At 43.2% G+C, this 22996-nt stretch overlaps 1 protein-coding gene across 1 annotated transcript in view; it reads left to right on the forward strand.

Moving 5' to 3' along the window:
• The window catches only part of nbn (nibrin), a 62922-nt gene extending 44441 nt beyond the window's left edge, over window positions 1–18481 (forward strand). Inside the window, exon 17 of the mRNA XM_061881936.1 lies at window positions 17071–18481. Within this exon, the coding sequence (XP_061737920.1) occupies window positions 17071–17104 (34 nt within the window). The 3' untranslated portion in view covers window positions 17105–18481. The remainder of the gene's footprint in view (window positions 1–17070) is intronic.
• Window positions 18482–22996: the final 4515 nt, after the last annotated feature.

The following is a 22996-nucleotide window of genomic DNA, read 5'->3' on the forward strand; positions in this document are numbered from 1 at the left end:
GCTGTCGAGGCCCGGAGACCTGGAATAAGATTGGTTGCCGTATAAAAAAATCACATTCTTTGAACATACACTATATTGCCAAAATATTTGGCCACCCATCCAAATGATCAGAATCAGGTGTCCTAATAACTTGGCCCGGCCACAGGTGAATAAAATTAAGCACTTAGGCATGGAGATTGTTTCTACAAACATTTGGGAAAGAATGGGCCGCTCTCAGGGGCTCAGTTATTTCCAGCGTGGAACTGTCTTAGTCTGCCACCTGTGCAACAAATCCAGTTGTGAAATGTCCTCGCTCCTAAATATTCCAAAGTCAACTGTCGACTTTATATAAGAAAACGGAAGAGTTTTGGAACAACAGCAACCCAGCCACGAAGTGGTAGGCAACGTAAACTGACAGAGAGGGGTCAGCGAATGCTGAAGCACATAGTGCAAAGAGGTGGCCAACTGTCTGCCCAATCAGTTGCTGCAGAGCTCCAAACTTCATGTGATCTTCCAATTAGCCCACGTACAGTACGCAGAGAGCTTCATGGAATGGGGTTCTATGGCCGATCAGCTGTATCTAAGCCATACATTACCAAGTCCACTGCAAAGCATCAGATTTAGTTGTTTAAAACATGTCGCCAAATTAGAGAGAAAATAAAAATCTGTCTAAGTCTGGGCCCTTGGAGATGGGGTCCAGACTGAGGCCAAGGGAAAAAAAAAAACTCATAGCCAGAGCAAACATCCCTCTTACATGAGTGTAAGAGGGAATCATCAAAGAACACAAAGGACATTAAAAGAGCAGAGCTGATGCAACCAGCCATTTCTACATAGAGCTATTAATAAAAAGTAAAACAAACATACACTCTCATTGGGTGGGGTGAGCATGGCCAGACACAGGAGCAGACCCAACAAAGCAACCAAGAGAGCTGACTCCACTCTCGGCCACCCACTAACTCGACCAGTGTCCAGTCCTCACGGATGAGCGAGGATTTGTCGAAGGAGACTGAGGTGTCTGATACTTGCTCATTCAGCCAAAACACTGTGAAACCTGTCCGTCCCGACGCTCAGTTCTAGCTCTGCAGCCCCGTCTCTTCATCTGCATCTCGCCCAGTCTCTCCAAGCGGAATCTGGTGTGGCAGAGACCCAGCAGCTGGTCTCAATGGCCAAAAGGCTCCAGAGATGCAGATCCATAAGTCCACAAAAAAGCACCGCAGAAGTCACAAACGTGCCACCCTTTGTTACACAGTCCCAAAGGGTCCTCAACCAAAAGGCAAAAAAAAAAAAATGAAAACAAGTGGGAAACACAAAAGGATGACCCAGGAGCACAGAGCTCCTGCCAACAGCAGCGACTACATCTTGGGAAAAAAAAGAATGATGAATCACGCTTTTCCATCTGGCAATCTGATGGACGAGTCTGTGTTTGGAGGTTGCCACGAGAACGGTACATTTTGGACTGCATTGTGCCGAATGTAAAATTTGGCGGAGGAGGAATTATGGTGTGGGGTTGTTTTTTAGGAGTTGGGCATGGTCTCTTAGTTCCAGTGTGTGAAAGTATTTATATTGCAATTTCGTTCTGGACCAACAGAATGGCTTGTGAGCCCGGATTACAGGTTTGAAAAGTATTTTTATTTTTTGTATAGCTCGTCGCTGTTGCTCGTGTGTGTGTGTCTTTCTCAGTGTTCTCTTCTCTCTCTCTCCCCCCTCTCATGGCCTCAGGCGCCCCTAATAAGGGAGACAGGTGATTAGATAACCCGCTTCAGCTGGGAAATATCCACTCACCTGTCAGCTGCTTCGTAGCCGGCTGATGCACACACCCTTCCCGCAGGAGACGCGACGACCACGCCCCTGCTCACATGCCTCCACGCCCACTACTCCCTCCCTGCGAAGAAGAGCGGGAGAGGAAGTTGGCCACAGCCATCTGCGCACCCTGTCTAGCGACTACTCGGAAGTTGTAGGGTTGCAAAGCGAGATACCACCGGGTGATCCGCGCGTTGGTATCCTTCATGCGGTGGAACCACTAGAGGGGTTTGTGGTGAGAGCAGAGGCTGAAGGAGGGCCCCGACCGGCCACCCGATGACGAAGCACTCCCTCTCCACCGTGCTGTATCTCTCCTCCCGGTCCGAGATGTTCCGGCTGATGTGTAGTACGGGCCGGTCGACGCCCTCCACCCGCTGGGACAACACTGCTCCAAGTCCCCTGCCTGACGCGTCCGCCTGCAGACAGGAGGAGATAGCAAAGTTAGGCATGTGCAGTACCGGCTCCTCATAGAGTGCTGTTTTTACCTTCTCGAACACCTGCTGGCACTGCTCCGTCCACCAGACCAGATCTGGAGCACTCTTTCGGGTGAGGTCAGTCAGTGGGCTGGTCAGATTCGCAAACCGGGAAAAGAACCTACGGCAGTAGCCCGCCAGACCCAAAAACTGCCTCACCTCTTTTTTCGTCTTGGGCGGTGGACAGGCTGCGATCGCCGTTGTTTCGTCTATCTGCAGGCGCACCTGCCCGCCTCCCAAGTGGTACCCCAGATACTGTACTCCCCTGTGGCCAACTGCACACTTCGCCGGATTGGCGGTGAGCCCCGCCTGTCGCAGGGACTCGAGCACTGCCCCCACCCGCCGCATGTGTTCTTCCCAGCCCCTACTCTGGATGATGACGTCGTCCAGGTAGGCAGCCATGTATGCTGCATGAGGTGCAGTACCCAGGCCATGAGGCGCTGGAACGTGGCGGGCGCACCATAGAAGCGGAACGGAAGTGTCACAAATTGGTATAACCCTTCCGGAGTTGATAAGGCCTTTTTTCCTTGGACTCTGGCAACAAGGGAATCTGTCAGTAACCCTTGGTCAAATCCAGTGTCCTAAAAAAGCGAGCAGTGCCCAGCCGATTCAGGAGCTCGTCGACTCGAGGCATTGGGTAAGCGTCAAAACGTGATATTTCATTTACCTTGCGGTAATCCACACAGAACCGCACAGACCCATCCTTCTTCTCTACCAGAACAATGGGGCTGCACCACACACTGTGGGATTCTTCTATTACCCCCAACTCCAGCATGGATTTTAATTCTTCCCGAACCACTTTGCGTTTGTGTTCGAGGAGCCTGTATGGCCGAGACCGCACCGTAACACCCGGGCTTGTCTCGATATGATGTTGGATGAGATTCGTGCGGCTGGGCCGAGAGGAGAACACATCAGAAAAGCACTGCTGCAGCTTGGAAACATCCGCTCTCTGCGCTAACGTGAGCTGATTATCACAGAGGACTGAGAAGGGCGGGACAGAGCGCGGGACCTCTGGCATGTACTCCTCCTCGACCACTGTCACCATGGAAGCAGGCTCTGCCTCCTTCCATGCTTTCAGGAGGTTCAGATGGTAAATTTGCTTGTCCCCGCCCCGGTTTGAGCGTCAAACCTCATAATCCACATCACCCACTTCCCATGGTACCTCAAAGGGTCTTTGCCATGGTACCTCAAAGGGTCTTTGCCACCTGGTGAGTAATTTCGAGCTGGACGTTGGAAGTAACACAAGTACTTTTTCTCCCGGTCAAAGTTTTTGGAGCTGAGCCCCCCTGTTATACAAGCGCTGTTGACGTTCCTGGGCCTGGAGCCAATGCTCGCGTGACAAGTGCCCCACCGTGTGGAGTTTGGCTCGCATGTCCATGACATATTGAATTTCGTTTTTACTGGAGCTTGGAGCCTCCTCCCAGCTTTCTTTAATTACGTCCAAAACGTCGCGTGGCTCCCTGCCGTATAATAATTCAAAAGGTGCAATTCCTGTGGAGGACTGTGCTACCTCCCGCATTGGGGCTCTAACCATTTGTCCCAATTTGGTTTGTCCTCGTGCGTAAACAATTTGATTCATTGTCAAAACATCCGGCGAAGGAGAGGCCCGGCTAGCCGTTAGCAGCAGCGAGACCACCACCTCACGGCAGTAAGACCGTCATCTTTCTAGCGGTGACGAGTGACGATAGCGGGGCAACGAAGGAGAGTCCCGGCTAGCGGTTAACGGTTAGCGACCGGGAACAGCGGGACCACCTCGCGGCGACGAGACTGGCAAAAGAAACTAACCAAGTGAATCAACAAAATGACTGCGAAACACAAGAAACTCGAGGAAGACGTGGAGGAGATTAGAAAATCTATTAACTCCCTGTCGGAGGATGTAAGGACAGTGGCCAAACAGCAAGACACACTCATGGAGTTGTTGACCAAAATCAAAATGCTTAAAAACATCATCGAGGAGAAAGACAAGAAAATTGTCGACCTAGAAGCAAGAATTGACGAACTTGAACGACACACCAGAATGGACGATTTGATTATAAGCGGACTGGAAACCAAACATTGCATGTAAGCAGGAGTGGCCGGGACTCGCAGCAAGGACGCAGACATGGACGCCGAAGCCCCGGCAGATGAACTTGAGGCACTTGAACGGAAACTAATTAACTTTTTCACAAGTAAGAACATATCTCTTCAAAGTGGTAGCATTTCGGCATGCCATTCTATCCCCAGGAAGGACAGCATAACCAACCCAGCCATTGTGATCCAGTTTGTGAACCGAGTTACTACGGCAGGGAAGGAATCTGAAGGGAACTGGGGTTTACATCAATGAACATCTTACAAAGAAGAACGCCGACATTGCAAGACAAGCACGCAAACAAGATACAAGCAACATGGACACGAAACTGTAAAATCATGATTCGGCTAAATGGACCATATGAAGAAGCCAAAGTTGTCACGATTCGAGAGCTCCATGACTTGGATCAATATAGATGAGACCTGCTAGGCGTATGACTGACATGGCTCATCCTTGGCTGGAGACGGGGAAGGCTTCGCGACGAGAAAGTGTGACAACATAGAATCAAGAGTTTTCAAGAGCTGAATACATGGCCTATAAATTACATCACTCTGAATATGATGTTGACCCAAAAAAAACATCTGTTCAACTCAATCAATGCTACTTGTGACTACTACACCGAGGAACAATTTAATGACAATGTTAGCTTAGATAATACATTTTCTTTAATACATTTCAACTGCAGAAGCTTATATGCAAATTTCTCGAAGATTGACGAATACTTGAAGACTCTAGACAGTAGGGGTGTAACGGTACACAAAAATGTCGGTTCGGTACGTACCTCAGTTTAGCGGTCATGGTTCGGTTCATTTTCGGTACAGTAAGAAAACAACAAAATATAAATTTTTTTGGTTATTTATTTACCAAATTTGTAAACATTGGCTTGATCCTTTTAACATTGGGAACATTCTAATAATTCTGCCTACATTAATCCACATTAAACGGCCTCAAATTGTTGCTTAGATGAAATAAAATGACACAACTTTTCTTCTACATATAAAAAGTGCAACATTAAACACTTTCAAGTGAACTCATCATGCTTAATTTATTACAGCATTTGGGAAGCCTGTAGTTCACTTTTATTATGTAAATGTTATATTTTTATCAACATGTGATAGCAGGGATCCTGCCATTCAAACGTGGCTGCTACATTACTAATGATTCATGTAACTATAGCTGAAAAAAATAGCACAATAGCAATAGGAGACTATTCATCCCTGAACACCATGGACTTCATGTAGGCTTAATGATGCACTTACATTATTATATATACTATCAGAGACAGAAACTCTTCATTTAATATGTCCTTTTTTGCTGCTTCAATATAGCTCAATCAACACTGTCCGTAACACACACACGCACACACACACACGCACCCACGCGCCGTAAAATGAGCTCGGGGCGGTTTAGCTCGGTTGGTAGAGTGGCCGTGCCAGCAACTTGAGGGTTGCAGGTTCGATTCCCGCTTGTGCCATCCTAGTTACTGCCGTTGTGTCCTTGGGCAAGACACTTTACCCACCTGCTCCCAGTGCCACCCACACTGGTTTAAATGTAACTTAGATATTGGGTTTCACTATGTAAAGCGCTTTGAGTCACTAGAGAAAAGCGCTATATAAATATAATTCACTCATTCACTCATTGTTACATGTTTATATAGGACACCTGGGTTAAGGTAGAAGCATTTAATGATAGTCTGGAAGAAATACTGTGTAAGGTAAAGGAAAAGAAAACATTCGTCATGTGTGGCGACTATAACATAGACCTGTTAAGCTCAACCAGAAATAAGTCAACAAGAGACTTCTTGGATGTGGTGTATATAGTAGAGGGCTTTATCCATTGATCACCAAACCTAGTATAATAGCGACAAATTGTGCACCGTTAATTGATCACATCTTTATAAATGACATAGAACATAATATAAAAAGTGGACTCGTAAATAATGTTATAATAAGCAAAAGGGAGGAGAAAAACCATAGGTTTACAAGGAAAATGACTAAAGAGGTAATAAATAAATTTAGGAAGGACTTATTTGAAGCAGACTGGAATGATGTGTATGTGGGAGAGGCACATTCTGCATATGAGGCTTTTCTTAATATATATTTATCATAATATGAAATGTATTGTCCGAATGTATGGAAACAAAGAGACAGCTACAATAAAAAGCCTTGGATTATAAAGGGACTACAGAATGCTTGTAAAAAGAAAAACAAACTTTATAAAGACTTTATAAAAGTAAGAACAAAGGATGCTGAAACGAAATATTAGGTTTATAAAAACAAAATGATAACAATAATGAGACAAGCTAATAAAGAATATTATAACTTTCTAGAAAAAAATAAAAACAATATCGAAGGAACTTGGAATATTCTGAACAAGGTAATAGGAAACACATCGGGGCCTACAAACCCACCAAGTTATCTTATCAATGAGGATATTAAGATGATAAAAGGGAATAAGCGGTAGAAAATGGATGGATGGAAATATGAAAGAAGTGGTAAATGGATTCAATTCTTTTTTTGTGAAGGTTGGACCCAAATTGGCAGAGAGTATTGGGAAACATAAAGATATACAGAGTGGTTGGAGAGGGGGAAGCAAAGTGCTACAGTCCATGCTTTTAGGAGATGTTAGTGAAAATGAGATTCTATCGGTTTTAACAAAACTGAAAAATAAGGCATCAACAGACAGTGATGGTATAGACATGATAATTGTAAAAAAGACTATTGACTGTATCATCAAACCTCTGTGTTATGTTTTAATCTCTCTTTTCAAACAGGGACTTTTCCAAATAGAATGAAGGTAGCAAAGGTAATTCCACTCTTTAAAACAGGAGATAAACATATATTTACTAATTACAGACCAGTGTCACTGCTGTCACAATTTTCTAAAATAATTGAAAAAAAATTTGTAGAAAAATTAGACAGTTTTATTCAAAAGAACATGCTGTTGAGTGAGAGCCAATATGGATTCCGAACCAATAGATCCACTGCTTCAGCTGTAATGAATATAATGGAGGATATAGCAACAGCAACTGAAAATAGGAAATATACTATAGGGGTGTTTATCGATTTTAAAAAAGCATTTGACACTATAGATCATTCTATATTATTGTCTCAAGTTGCATTCACTTGGCGTGAGAGGAGTAGTTTTAGACTGGGTAAGAAGTTATTTAGATAATAGACAAGAGTTTGTGGATTTTTGGGGTAATACATCTGAACAAATGAGGATTGAATGTGGAATTCCACAAGGTTCGGTTTTGGGACCTTAATTGTTTATTTTGTATATTAATTATATATGTGAGGTATCAAATTTATTGAAATTTGTTCTATTTGCGGACGACGCCAACTTGTATAGTTCGGGACATGACTTAAAAGCGTTATCAATCCTTATTGAACAGGAAATAATTAAACTTAAGAGATGGTTTGATGTCAATAAATTATCATTAAATGTAAAAAAAACAAAGTTTATGATTTTTGGTAAAAGGAAAAGGGAGGAAACCATCAAACTGTCAATAGATGTAATTGATATTGAAAGGGTTTCTGAATTTAGATTTTTAGGAGTGATATTGGATGACGGTCTAACATGGAAATCTCATATTGCACATGTACGAAAAAAGATGTCTAAGGGTTGTGTATCGATAAAAATGCAAATCAATGAAGTAGATAAATAAAAAATGATGATGAATGATTATCCATCCAAACTTACGGATCATGGTTTTCAGCGTTTTATTTAGCCGCTCCACCAGCCCGTCAGTTTGTGTGTGGTACACGCTGGTGCGGATCGCTTTGATTCCCAGTAAACCGTATAGATCCTTTATTGTGCGTGAGATAAAGGACGTATCCTGGTTAGTCAGAATCTCTTTTGGGATTCCAACTCGGGAGATTACCTGAAACAACCTTTGCAGAGATGGAGCGCATTGGCACTGCTTCGGGATAGCTTGTTGCGTAATCCACCAGGACTAGCACAAAACGATATCCTCGGGTGGAATGGTCCGATGAGGTCCATACCAATTCTTTCAAAGTGGACCTCCATGAGTGGCACTGGGCGCAAGGGCGCCTTGGGGGTGGCCGCCGGGTTCACCAGCTGGCAGTTCGGGCAGGCAGCACACCAGCGGCGCACGTCTGTCCGGATGCCCAGCCAATTATCATACCCCATGTGGCCAGCCATGGGATTGAATTGTGCCACCTGGAATACCGTTTCCCGGCGGCGTTTCGGCACCTAAAACTGGGTGATTTCCTCTCCTGTTTGAGTGTCACGGCTCACCCTGTATAACCTATCTCTAATAATTGAAAAATAAGGGAATACCCGTGCCGTTCCCAGGCGCACTAGCTGACCGTCGATGGAAGCCACCTGGTCCCAGGCCGCGTGCAGGGTTTCATCTCGCGACTGCTCGAAGGGGGAAGTCCTCCGTAGGGTGCCAATTGGGGGACGGGGGGCTTCCCGTGAAGCCCCCAGCCGGTTCCCCCTCGGCAGTATTGGATGAACCCGCGTCGCCACTGAGAACGGTGCAGACATTCCCCTTTCCTACGGTCCGTGAACGCACCCCTACACATTGTCACTAAACAGTTAAACCCCGGCCAATTTGTACCTAAAATTACAGGGTGCGTAAGGTGCGCACTTACAGCAACATTGACACTATGCTTTTGCCCGTTATACCAAATTTCCACTGGCACAATAAGGTATTCGTGCACTTCCCCATGAATACATTTAATTCTCACCCGTCTTGCCTGCCTCAAAGCCCCCCGGTCAAACCAGGTTTTGGTGGATCATGGACTTCCCACAGACCGAATCCACCATTGCTCTGTATGTACTCTATTGTGCCCTTACATCTCTCCCAGATCGGGGGAGGGCGCTGGAGGACCGATAACCCGCATCACCTATCCCACTTCCATTAGCGGGCACTCCGACCGCACGTGACCGGTTTGCCCGCACTTCCAGCACACCTGCCCAGGTGCCATCTGCCGGTTGCCTGTTGTTGTGTTTTGTGTGGGACCCTGCTCGCGGGTCGAAGCCGCGTCTGCCGGGCGGTAGCTTGGAACTAGTTGTTCCGTCTTTTCCTGCTGCGCGTGTCGTCTGCGCGGGGCTGGTACGGGCCTCTCTGCCATCTTCGGGGTTGCCTACTCCCGCCGCACCTCCCGGTGGTCTTCGGCCAGTGTCAGTGCTGCTACCAGGTCACGTGGGTGGTGATACCGGACACACGCTGATGTTCGTGATGGTATGCCCTCTAAAAATTGTTCTAGTAAGATGAGCTCCAGCATCGGGTTATCGCTTTCCCGTGGTTAAAGCCACCGGGTTGCCGCGTCTTGGAGCTGCTGCCTGAGCACGAACGGACGGTCCTCTGGCCCCAGCCGTAGCACCCGGAACCGGCGTCGGTGGTCCTTTGCGGTGCAGCCGACCCGTTCCAGTACTGCTCGTAAGTCTGGGAAATGCACCCGGAGGCCTGTGCTTCCCCCGCCAGTAGCGGAAGCAGTCTCAACCCCCACTCTTTTTCTGGCAACTCGCATGCTGCTGCCGTGGCCTTAAAAATGTCTAAAAACGCCTGGGGGTCCTCCGTCTCCGCCATGTGTTGCCAGCAACGGCTGGCTGCTGGCGTTGGCGTTGCCGCTCCGACCCTGCCCGCTAGCGCCTGCAGGATTTGGCTCTGCTGTTGGCTTGCCGCTGACACTTCCGCCACTACTCGCCCCAGTGCTTCCAGCGGATTCGGAGCAGACATCTCTGGTCCGAAGTTTATTGGGCGCCAGTTGTGAAAGTCTTGATATCGCAGGTTAGCTCTGGACCTAATGAATGTCCTTTGTGCCCGGATTTCAGGTTTGAAAAGTATTTTTGTTTTGTGTATAGCTCGTCGCTCTCACAGCCACCCCGTTTGCTTGTGTGCGTGTCTCTTTCTCAGTGTTCTCCTCTCTCTCTCCCCCCTTTCATGGCCTTGAGCGCCCTTAATAAGGAAGACAGTTGATTAGATAACCCGCTTCAGCTGGGAAATCCACTCACCTGTCAGCTGCTTCGTAGCCAGCTGCTACACACGCCCTTCCCACAGGAGACGCGTCAACCATGCCCCCCTCACACAGTGAAAGGAACATTTTTAATGCTCCAGGACACCAAAACATTTTGGACAATTCCATGCTTCCAACCTTGTGGGAACAGTTTGGAGTGGACCCCTTCCTCATCCAACATGACTGCACCAGTGAACAAATCAAAGTCCATAAAGACATAGATGACAGTCTGGTGTGGATGAAGTTGACTGGCCTGCACAGTCCTGACCCGAACCCGATAAAACACCTTTGGGATGAATTAGAACAAAGACCGAGGTTGTCAGGAACCATGTGGGGTACAATGCCACAACTTGTTTATAACGCCTTGCTGTTTGTTTTCTTAGATGGTCACTCATATATTAGTTAACTGCTAACTTTGTCAGTATACCCAATAAAATCAAATCTAGTTAAAATGTTTTGTCATCTTATTGAATTGCACATAGACTTTAAAGTACAGCACGCTGAGTTGTCACTGAAGTACAAAGCTTGTGTATTAAATTTGAGAGGTATCACTCTTATTTATCTTTGTTAGCCAAAGTGTTGCTCTTAGCCACATGGTATTATTGGAGAAGAACAAGGCTTGTTTATTTGACTAAATTGTCATTGGCCAATCTATATATTAGGGCTGCGAATCTTTGGGTGTCCCACAATTCGATTCAATATCGATTCTTGGGGTCGCAATTCGATAATATATCGATTTTTTTTCTTCGATTCAACGCAATTCTCGATTCAAAAACGATATTTTTCCGATTCAAAACGATTCTCTATTCATTCAATACATAGGATTTCAGCAGGATCTACCCCAGTCTGCTGACGTGCTAGCAGAGTAGTAGATTTAAAAAAAAAAAAATGTTTTTATAATTATAAAGGACAATGTTTTATCAACTGATTGCAATAATGTACATTTGTTTTAACTATTTAACAAACCAAAAATACGACTTATTTTATCTTTGTGAAAATATTGGACACAGTGTGTTGTCAAGCTTATGAGATGCGATGCAAGTGTAGGCCACTGTGACACTATTGTTCTTTTTTAAAAATTTTTCTAAATGTCTAATGATAATGTAAATGAGAGATTTTTAAACACTGCTGTGCTGAAATTATAACTAATAATGATACTGTTGTTGATAATATTCATTTTTTTATCACTACTTTTGGTTTGTTCTGTGTCGTGTTTGTGTCTCCTCTCAATTGCTCTGTTTATTGCAGTTCTGAGTGTTGCTGGGTCAGGTTTGGTTTTGGAATTGGATTGCATTGTTATGGTATTGCTGTGTAGTGGAAAAAATGGATGGCTGGATGTTCTAGTAACTTTAAGCTTTATCCTGACATTTAGTGAGTATAGTATATGTGATTTGTTAGATTTTTTCTTTATTTTTTATATTTGATTTTTTTATTCAATCTAAATTAAAAAAATAAAATAGAATACATTTTAAAAAATAGGTGTTTCAAATATGAGAATCGATTCTGAATCGCACAACGTATTCGATTCGTATTTGATCAAAATGATTCAACCACCACACAATTTTGGTGTTTTAGCAAGTTGGACATTTATTCCGAATTTTGTTTATTGTCATATCAAATAAAGATGCATTAAATAGACGAATGCAACTTGATCTACATTATATTTTGTAACATATCAAACAGTGTCATTTCTCTTAATATCTCATTGACAAAATAATTCAACCCCCTGAAGATCATAACTCTTTAGAACAGAATTTGAATAAGGTCTTTTCCATCAGGTGTTGAAAACACCTGTAGATGTGATTAGAACCATAACGAGCAACAATTAAACTGATTGAAAAAGACCGTGACGCTCAGCTTCTTGTAGATGGTCAATGGTGTATTTGCAACATGGTAAAGTCCAGGGAGTGGTCAAAGAAGTCAAGAGAGGAGGTAATTTCTCTTCATAAGAAATGATATGGATATAACAAAATAGCAAAGACATTACACATTCCAAGAGACACAGTTGGGAGCATAATTCGCAAGTTTAAAGCTAAAGGCACAGTGGAAACACTATACCTGGGCGTGGTAGAAAGAGGATGCTGTGTACAACTGCTGTCCTGAAGCGTACAGTGGAGAAAACCTCCCGGGGTAACAGCTGAGGAACTACAACAGGACATTGCAGAAGGGGGAATGCAGGTTTCGTCCCAGACAATAAGGCGAGATGGAAGGCCTCCATGCCAGAACTCCCAGGCGCACCCCGCGTCTGACTACCAGGCACAAGGAAATAGACTCCAGTATGCAAAAAATCATCTGGACACACCCCAAAGGTTTTGAGAAACTGTTCTATGGAGTGATGAGACAAAACTGGGACTCTTTGGGCCTATGAATCAACGTTATGTCTGGAGGAGAAAAAATGAAGCTTACAAAGAGAAGAACACCTTGCCTACTGTTAAGCATGGTGGGGGTCAATCATGCTCTGGGGCTGTTTCTCTGCCTCAGGTACCTGGAATCTCCAACGTGTTCAAGGCATTATGAATTCTATTTCCTACCAGGATATATTAGCTGCAAATGTCATGAAGTCAGTGACGAAGCTGAGGCTTGGGAGACGTTGGACCTTCCAACAGGACAACGATCCAAAGCATACCTCCAAATCAACATCAGAGTGGTTGCAAAAGAAGTACTGGAAGACTCTGGAGTGGCCTTCACAGTCGCCAGACCTAAATCCTATAGAAAACCTGTGGTGGGACCTGAAGAAGGCAGTTGCAGCACGCAAGCCCAAGAATATGAATGAACTGGAGGCCTTTGCCCAAGAGGAATGGGCTAAAATGCCTGTAGACCGGTGCAAGAAGCTTGTGTCCGGTTATGTATCACGTTTGAAGGATGTAATTACTGCCAAAGGGTGTTCTACTAAGTACTAAAGATGCATGTAACTCGGGGGTTGAATAATTTTGTCAATGAGATATTAAGAAAAACGTCCTTTTTTGCTGTTTTGTAAAATACAGTGATACAATTTAAGTTGCATTTGTCTATTTGACAAGTCTTTATTTGATATGACTATAAACAAAATACGGAATAAATGTCCAACTTGCTAAAACACCAAAATTGTGTGGGGGTTGAATAATTTTGATCACAACTGTACATATATATATAAAGTAAACACCCATGTTTTTTGTTTTTTTACAATTATGTGGGGGGGTCATGTCAAAGTTATTACTTCAAAAAACAGTTCATGTGACTAAGCGTTTTGTGAATGTTTCACAGTGTATAGCTAATATAGTTATTTATAGTTAGTTATAATTATATAGTCATTTCTTTGTTCTGGCAAGACCTGCTCCCTTATAAAATTCATGCATCCCCTGAACGCCTGCATATGAATCCAGGTAAGGCAGAAATTAACAAACCCCGTTTCCATATGAGTTGGGAAATTGTGTTAGATGTAAATATAAAAGTAATACAATGATTTGCAAATCGTTTTCAACCCATATTCAGTTGAATATGCTCCAAAGACAACATATTTGATGTTCAAACTGATAATTTTTAATTGTTTTGCAAATAATCTTTAACTTTAGAATTTGATACCAGCAATACGTGACAAAGAAGTTGGGAAAGGTGGCAATAAATACTAATAAAGTTGAGGAATGCTCGTCAAACACTTATTTGGAACATCCCACAGGTGTGCAGGCTAATTGGGAACAGGTGAGTGCCATGATTGGGTATAAAAAAAGCTTCCCAAAAAATGTTCTGTCTTTCACAAGAAAGGTTAGGGCAAGGTACACCCCTTTGTCCACAACTGCGTGAGCAAATAGTCAAACAGTTTAAGAACAACTTTTCTCAAAGTGCAATTGCAAGAAATTTAGGGATTTCAACATCTACGGTCCATAATATCATCAAAAGGTTCAGAGAATCTGGAGAAATCACTCCACGTTAGCAGCATTGAATGACCGTGACCTTCGATCACTGTATCAAACACCGACATCAATCTCTAAAGGATATCAGCACATGGGCTCAGGAACACTTAAGAAAACCACTGTCACTAAATACAGTTTGTCGCTACATCTGTAAGTGCAAGTTAAAGCTCTACTATGCAAAGCGAAAGCCATTTATCAACAACCTCCAGAAACGCCGCCGGCTTCTCTGGGCCCGAGATCATCTAAGTTGGACTGATGCAAAGTGGAAAAGTCTTCTGCGGTCTGACGAGTCCACATTTCAAATTGTTTTTGGAAATATTCGACATCATGTCATCCGGACCAAAGGGGAAGCGAACCATCCAGACTGTTATCGACCTAAAGTTCAAAAGCCAGCATCTGTGATGGTATGGGGGTGCATTAGTGCCCAAGGCATGGGTAACTTACACATCTATGAAGGCACCATTAATGCTGAAAGGTACATACAGGTCTTGGGACAACATATGCTGCCATCTAAGCGCCGTCTTTTTCACGCCCCTGCTTATTTCAGCAAGACAATGCCAAGCCACATTCAGCACGTCGGAAAAATAGAGTGCAGGTACTTTCCTGGCCCGCCTGCAGTCCAGACCTGTCTCCCATTGAAAATGTGTGGCGCATAATGAAGCGTGAAATACGACAGCGGAGACCCCGGACTGTTGAACGACTGAAGCTCCACATAAAACAAGAATGGGAAAGAATTACACTTTCAAAGCTTCAACAATTAGTTTCCTCAGTTCCCAAACATTTGAGTGTTGTTAAAAGAAATGGTGATGTAACACAGTGGTGAACATGCCCTTTCCCAACTAGTTTGGCACGTGTTGCTTTCCCAACTGATTTGGCACGTGTTGCAGCCATGAAATTCTAAGTTAATTATTATTTGCAAAAAAAAAAAAATAAAGTTTGAGTTTGAAAATCAAATATCTTGTCTTTGTAGCATATTCAACTGAATATGGGTTGAAAAGGATTTGCAAATCATTGTACTCCGTTTATATTTACATCTAACACAATTTCCCAACTCATGGAAACGGGGTTTGTAATTGTGCATTTACGGATTCTTTCACCTGAGTTCAATCGTTACAATAAATTTCTATATTTTTTTGTATTTAGTCATTGGTTTTACATGTTTCACACGATGGATGGTTATTTAGAAGGCCTTATAGATAGATAGATAGATAGTACTTTATTGATTCCTTCAGGAGAGTTCCTTCTGGAAAATTAAAATTCCAGCAGCAGTATACAGAGTTTAGATAATTTAAATAAAGGTCAAAAGTAAATAATGGGGGTTTAAATGGAAACAAAATAGAGAAATATTACAATAGGAATAAAAAGCAACAATGGGAATAAAAATATAACAGTAAAATAAGAATATAACAAGACAAAGTAGGCAGTAGTGACCATGTTATGAAAACGTATTGCACTGTTATTGTTTTGCATCCCCTGTCATCCTAGTACCCCCCACCCCCCGCCCCAGAGAGGAGTTGTACAGTCTAATGGCGTGTGGGACAAAGGAGTTTTTGAGTCTATCAGTCAGTCCTGCACTTGGGATGAAGCAGTCTAGCACTGATCAGGCTCCTCTGGCTACTGATAACGCTATGCAGAGGGTGACTGGCATCATCCAGGATGCTCACTAGTTTGTCAACAGTCCTCTACTCTGCCACCGTCAGCAGTGAGTTCAGTTTCATTCCGATTGTAGAACCGGCCCGCCTGATCAGTTTCTCAAGTCTGGAGCTGTCCTTCTTAGATGTACTGCCCCCCCAGCACACTACCATATAGAACAGAACACTGGCAACCACAGACTGGTAGTACATCCACAGGAGTTTTTTACAAATGTTGAAGGAGTGCAGTCTCCTGAGGAAGTACAGCCTGCTCTGTCCTTTCTTGTACTGGTGGTCTGTGTTAACAGTCCAGTCCAGCTTATTGTCCACCCAAACCCCGAGGTACTTGAATGAGTCCACGGTCTATACCTCCACTCCCTCGATCACAATAGGTTGTGACCGTGGACTCGACCTCCAAAAGTCAATGACCAGCTCCTTGGTCTTTGATGGATTGAGCTGCAAGAGATTTGTGTGGCACCAGACAACAAAGTCCCTTACCAGATTCCGAAACTCCTCCTCTCTGCCGTCCCTGATGCACCCGACGATGGCTGTGTCAGCCGCGTACTTCTGGATGTGACATAGCTCTGAGTTGTAGCAGAAGTCAGCGGTGTACAGGGTAAAGAGAATAGGGGCCAGCACCGTTCCCTGCGGTGCTCCGGTGCTGCTGATCACAGTGTCAGACGTGATGTCCTTCAGTCTGACGTACTGTGGCCTGTCGGTGAGGTAGTTCGAAATCCAGGCACCCAGGCAGGGGTCCACTCGCATTTTGTAGAGCTTGTCCTGAAGGAGGCGGGGCTGGATGGTATTAAAGGCACTCGAGAAGTCCAGGAACAGGATCCTCACAGTGCCATTTCCCTTATCCAGGTGTGAGTGGGCTCGATGCAGCAGGTAAAGGATAGCATCCTCCACACCAACGCCTGCCTGGTACGCAAACTGCAGGCTGTCCTGGGCATGTTGCATAGGCAGGATAGGAGACCTCCCATTGACTAGATTGTAAGCAAACTTTTATTTAGGTCTATATATGAGTTAGAATGCATTGAAAAAATAATTTTGTATTCTTGGCTTTCATAATGATAGGCAAATTTCCGAAAGAAAAAGTGGAGCTCCCATTTAAGCTGTTCAAACACACTTGGCCGTCGTTCACGTCACTTCATTTGGGCTGCTTTTTGTTTGTTCAAATGCCTCTATTGACATTGAGTAATTTTAAAAGCTCATCAACTGTTATCTGTTTGTGTATTTTAGGTACAACCCCACCAAATTAACCAGGAGAAGATGAAACAACTCCATGCCAGTCCTGTTAGTACACCAATGCAATGATCATGTACATGTCCACTTACAATAGGGCCTGTAGCTTTATTGTTTTCTTCCCCAAAAATTCAGTTAATAAAAACCAAACAAAAATAGAAAAGAGGGAGCAAACATGTTGATTCTAGTATATTTTTTACACTCGCTGAAGTGCAGGCAGTTTTTTTCTTAATTATACACAACTCACAAAGGTTATTGTGCTTTCATGTGAAATTTCAGCATGACCCTAAAACGCACTTTTAACTTTTACAGGTAAAAGTAAAAGCTTAATCTGACATTCTCTAATCTTCTCAATGCACTATTCCAACAATAGAAGGTTTTAGTACTTTTTGCACAACTTGCAAAATTCACAACACTGTGTGATCTTTGAATGGACCAGTACGTATTCATACAATGTATGCCTTTATGTGGAGCATAAACCTTACACAGTCTCTCTGTTGCAACCATCTTATGGCACTCTGTGGCCCTCTCAGCTCAGTGTTAATTTCCCCCTGAGAACATCCCTTTGAAGGCTGGCAATGGCGAGGTCATGTCGATCAATTGTTATGTGGCAATATGTGAACAGCATGACGAAGAGGACTGAGAGCAGGGCATTTAATGATCACACAACTGCTGCGAATTTCGCCATTCAAATTGTTTGTTAAAGAACAGCAAGTAATAAACAGCATACAGAAGGTAAAGTGACAAGTGGATGGATGGATGTTCTAGTAACTTTAAGCTTTATCCTGACATTTAGTGAGTATTGTATATGTGATTGTTGGATTGGTTCTAGCCTGTTAACAAAATTAAAGTCATCGAAATGGGACCTGCATCCTCTGATGTTTTAGTTTGTGACCCTCAGTGGAAAAGGTTGTTCACCCCTGACTTACATGTTCCCTGATAATCAAGTTATTAATTACATCGACCGCCACTGAAGCAACCAACGGCAATTAATATAACAAAATATGGTCAATCAATTTATTTTGGCCAATGTTTTAAATGTTAATAAAAAAGAATAATGGCATACGAAACAATACAAAGTCTTCAATAGTACAAAAAAGAGTTCAAAATGTACATGCCAAGACCAGTTTGTCCTTAGAACAAAAGTTGTCCCTGCTTTAGCAAGCGGATGGAGACGATAACTGCAAGTGTTTTTGGCATATGAGCAATGTTTGCCACTACAGGGATAAACGTTTTAATCAATGTATTCATCACTAACAACACAGTTCTTTGCTGATTTTGTTATGAACGAAAAATGGAAGCATTATGGAGTGCTTTTAACTGAATGCAAACAGTAAAGGAGCTCTGTTCAGTTTACATTTCTGTAGTAGAATGTGAAATGGTAGAAATAAAGAATGGTTGACATGTTTTTACTCTGTTTGTGCATATTTTGTTTAGATTCTTGTGCTTTCAGATTCGGTATTTTATACCATGGCTGGGTTGCAATCACCTGACACAGAATACGATTAGGCTACTGTTTATTTACCTGCATCAATGCATATTTGGGTGTATTTTGAAAGCTTTGGAAGCAAATATACAAGCCAGATATCATTAAAAAATATTAAAATGGGATGGCTTTGATATATACACCCTTAAGAAAAATAATTTTTCAAGATTTGAACATTTGAGAGGTGTTTAGGGCACGTCCAACCGGTAGGAGGCCACGGAGAAGACCCAGGACACGTTGGGAAGACTATATCTCCCGGCTGGCCTGGGAATGCCTCGGGATTCCCCAAGAGGAGCTAGACTAAGTGGCTGGGGAGAGGGACGTCTGGCCTTCCCTGTTTAGGCTGCTGCCCCCGCGACCCGACCTTGGATAAGCAGAAAAAGATGGATGGATGGATGGAAGATTTGAACATCATCAGTTAAGTCGACCGCTAGAGAGGAGAATCGAAAACTGGTTCCCAATATATCAATTCCTTGGTATTGCTTACCATTTTTTCAAACAATTCCATTAATGAGTCCTTTGTGTGGAAATCATACATTACACAACGTGTGTAGTGACGTCAGACAGCAACATAACGCCCTGCACGCGGAAAAACTCCAAAATTTTGCAATAAATTATTGCAACAGCATTACTTGTAATAATTGCACAGTTGCTATTTCAACAAAAGGAGGACATACAAGCAATATGCTGAAACATTTGACACGAAGCTCGCAATAACTGAATATGGGTTTTATGGACACGACGTCACACAGACCGACTACAATATGGTAGGAACCTTGGCAAACACTTTACTATGTGCTCAGGTCATCAAAGTATTCACTACATATTTACAACATAGCTAAACAAGTGGCTGTCACTATTGATGTATGACTCCTAAAATTGGATGTTAGTTGGAATATCTTATGCTGTGTTTGTAGTCTGGCCATATATCCCATGTTTGATAAGTGCCATGGTAAATGCTGCATTAATGTGAAGGAAAAAATCTACTCCAATTAAGTAGAAATTCAAAATATAAATTCCCCATTTCTATTAATTTCTGCCCTTTTTAATTTTCCTTTTTTATTAGATGGTTTTATCGACGATAAATAAATGAATGGTTGTTCTTGTATAGCGCTTTTCTACCCCTTTTAAGGAGCCCAAAGCGCTTTGACATTTCCACATTCACCCATTCACACACACATTCACACACTGATGGCGGGAGCTGCCATGCAAGGCGCTAATCACGACCCATCAGGAGCAAGAGTGAAGTGTCTTGCCCAAGGACACAACGGACGTGACTAGGATGGTAAAAGGTGGGGATTGATCCAGTAACCCTCAGATTGCTGGCATGGCCACTCTCCCAACTTTGCCACGCCGTTTGATATTGCATTCCTTCTACATAAATAAAGGTTGATTATTGACAAAACTTGAATCTGAGACAGGAACTTAAATAAGGGAATACAGATCTCATGGGCGACACAGTAGAAAACATCCTTTCTATGTTGGCTTTGAGAAGAGGTAAAACCTTGCTGCGGTGACTACGTTGACTCAGCTCTACAAATTGAATGGAAAAAGACACTTGCAGTCCTTTACATAATCAGGCTAATACACATAAACATTGCAAATATAATGTTTCGGCGTGTGCACATGCCATCGTTCATTGCCCAGCACGCACCACTGATGACAACGCTGAGCACAGTGTGAGAGCACCGCTGGCCGCTAGGGCTTTGTGCATTTAGTAATCAACACACCTGCACTTGATGAGAATCCACGCAATAAGAGCCAGCGTGTCCTGAAATCCAGTGCTTGAACGTAGTTCTCAGTTCACAGTAAGCTGTCATGTCTTGCTCATCTCCCTGTACACCCGCTCTCCGTGTTCCTTCTGCCCTCGTGCTCATTTGTCTTTTGGCATCCCGCAGTATTCCTTCCGCATATTTGGTTCGAGCTGTGCGCCTCGCTTCCCTGCCTCCACACCCTGGATTTTGACTGCCTCCCTGGATCCTCGACCTTCGCTTGGACACGGAGTCTGACGCCTCTCTCCAGCCCTGGACCTCCCGCCTGTTTTACGGACCTTTTACCAGGCTCACCCTAACAGACTTTCTGATTCATATCTACACGCACCTACAACACATGCTGGTAACATTTTCTTGTAAACGCTTCAAGATGGCGGCTCGTAGTAGTAATGGAACTTTTTTGGCAAATATATCGGTACATTTTGTAAATTTCAAAATTAAGTTCCAGCCTAGTCACTCCATAGTAACATACGACCGCCGGACAATTTTAAATGTAAATAAATCAAACCGTTTTAGACCAAAAGATGTTGGACCTCATCGGTAGCATGGGAATACTACTTCGGCTACATCCAGCAGCCTGTGAAGCAGCGGAGTCAAGTACGAGCAGGGACCGTCAACAAAGGAGACACAAGCTGTGTGATCGGAAGCAGAAACGGGGATGCCGAACGGGGCTAACAACAAAGCTAAAAGCTAGTCCTCACAGAACACCACTTCCTTCCATCCTGCTTTCAAATGTCCGCTCCCTGGAGAACAAACTGGACTACCTGAAGCTGGATGTATATGCAAGACCGGAGATAAGGGACTGCTGTGCCATATTTCCTCAAAGAAACGTGGCTAAAACCATCGGTTCCGGACGTGGCAGTTAGCATCGAGGGGCTAACAATGTTTCGGTCGGACAGGAGCAGCACTCTCACTGGTAAATTCCGAGGCGTTGGTATTTGCATATACAAACCCCGTTTCCATATGGGGTGGGAAATTGTGTTAGTTGTAAATATAAACGGAATACAATTATTTGCAAATCATTGTCAACCCTTATTCAGTTGAATATGTTACAAAGACAACATATTTGATGTTCAAATTGATAAACATTTATTTTTTGACAAATAATCATTAACTTTAGATTTTGATGCCGGCAACACGTGACAAAGAAGTTGGGAAAGGTGGCAATAAATACTGAAAAAGTTGAGGAGTGTTCATCAAACACTTATTTTGAACATCCCACAGGTGTGCAGGCTAATTGGGAACAGGTGGGTGCCATGATTGGGTATAAAAACAGCTACCAAAAAATGCTCAGTCTTTCACAAGAAAGGATGGGGTTGTGGACAAAGGGGTGTACCTTGAGGTACACCCCTTTGTCCACAACTGCGTGAGCAAATAGTCAATTAGTTTAAGAAAAACGTTTATCAAAGTGCAATTGTAAGAAATTTAGGGATTTCAACATTTACGGTCCATGATATCATCAAAAGGTTTAGAGAATCTGGAGAAATCACTCCACGTGACATTGAATAACCGTGACCTTAGATCCCTTAGACAGCACTGTATCAAAAACCGACATCAATCTCTAAAGGATATCACCACATGGGCTCAGGAACACTTCAAAAAACACTGTCACTAAAAACAGTTTATTGCTATATCTGTTAGTGCAAGTTAAAGCTCTACCATGCAAAACGAAAGCCATTTATCAACAACATCCAGAAACGCCGCCGGCTTCTCTGGACCCGAGATCATCTAAGATGGACTGATGCATAGTGGAAAAGTGTTCTGTGGTCTGACTAGTCCACATTTCAAATTGTTTTTGGAAATATTTGACATTGTGTCATCCGGACCAAAGGGGAAGCGAACCATCCAGACTGTTATCAATGCAAAGTTCAAAAGCCAGCATCAGTGATGGTATGGGGGTGCATTAGTGCCCAAGGCATGGGTAACTAACACATCTGTGAAGGCACCTTTAACGCTAAAAGTTACATACAGGTTTTGGAACAACATATGCTGCCATCTAAGCGCCGTCTTTTTCATGGACGGCCCTGCTTATTTCAGCAAGACAATGCCAAGCCCTATTCAGCACGTGTTACAACAGCATGGCTTCGTAAAAGAAGAGTGCGGGTACTTTCCTGGCCCGCCTGAATTCCAGACCTGTCTCCCATGGAAAATGTGTGGCGCATTATGAAGCGTAAAATACGACTGTTGAACGACTGAAGCTCCTCTTAGAGCAAGAATGGGAAAGAATTCCACTTTCAAAGCTTCAACAATTAGTTGCCTTAGTTCCCAAACATTTATTGAGTGTTGTTAAAAGAAAAGGTGATGTAGCACAGTGGTGAACATGCCCTTTCCCAACTACTTTGGCACGTGTTGCAGCCATGAAATTCTTAGTTAATTATTATTTGCAAAAAAAAATAAAGTTTATGAGTTTGAACATCAAAAATCTTGTTTTTGTAATGCATTCAATTGAATATGGGTTGAAAAGGATTTTCAAATCATTGTATTCCGTTATATATTTACATCTAACACAATTTCCTAATTCATATGGAAACGGGGTTTGTATACTGTCACACTCAATATTACAGCTATTTAAACATAACTCCTAAAGCACACATGCAACATGGCTAATAATGCTTGAATAAATGTATCTATGTGAGTTTTAATGGAAACAAATATCTTGTAATGT

Source organism: Nerophis ophidion, linkage group LG21, assembly GCF_033978795.1.
Source record: "Nerophis ophidion isolate RoL-2023_Sa linkage group LG21, RoL_Noph_v1.0, whole genome shotgun sequence".
Classification (NCBI taxonomy): Eukaryota; Metazoa; Chordata; class Actinopteri; order Syngnathiformes; family Syngnathidae; genus Nerophis; species Nerophis ophidion.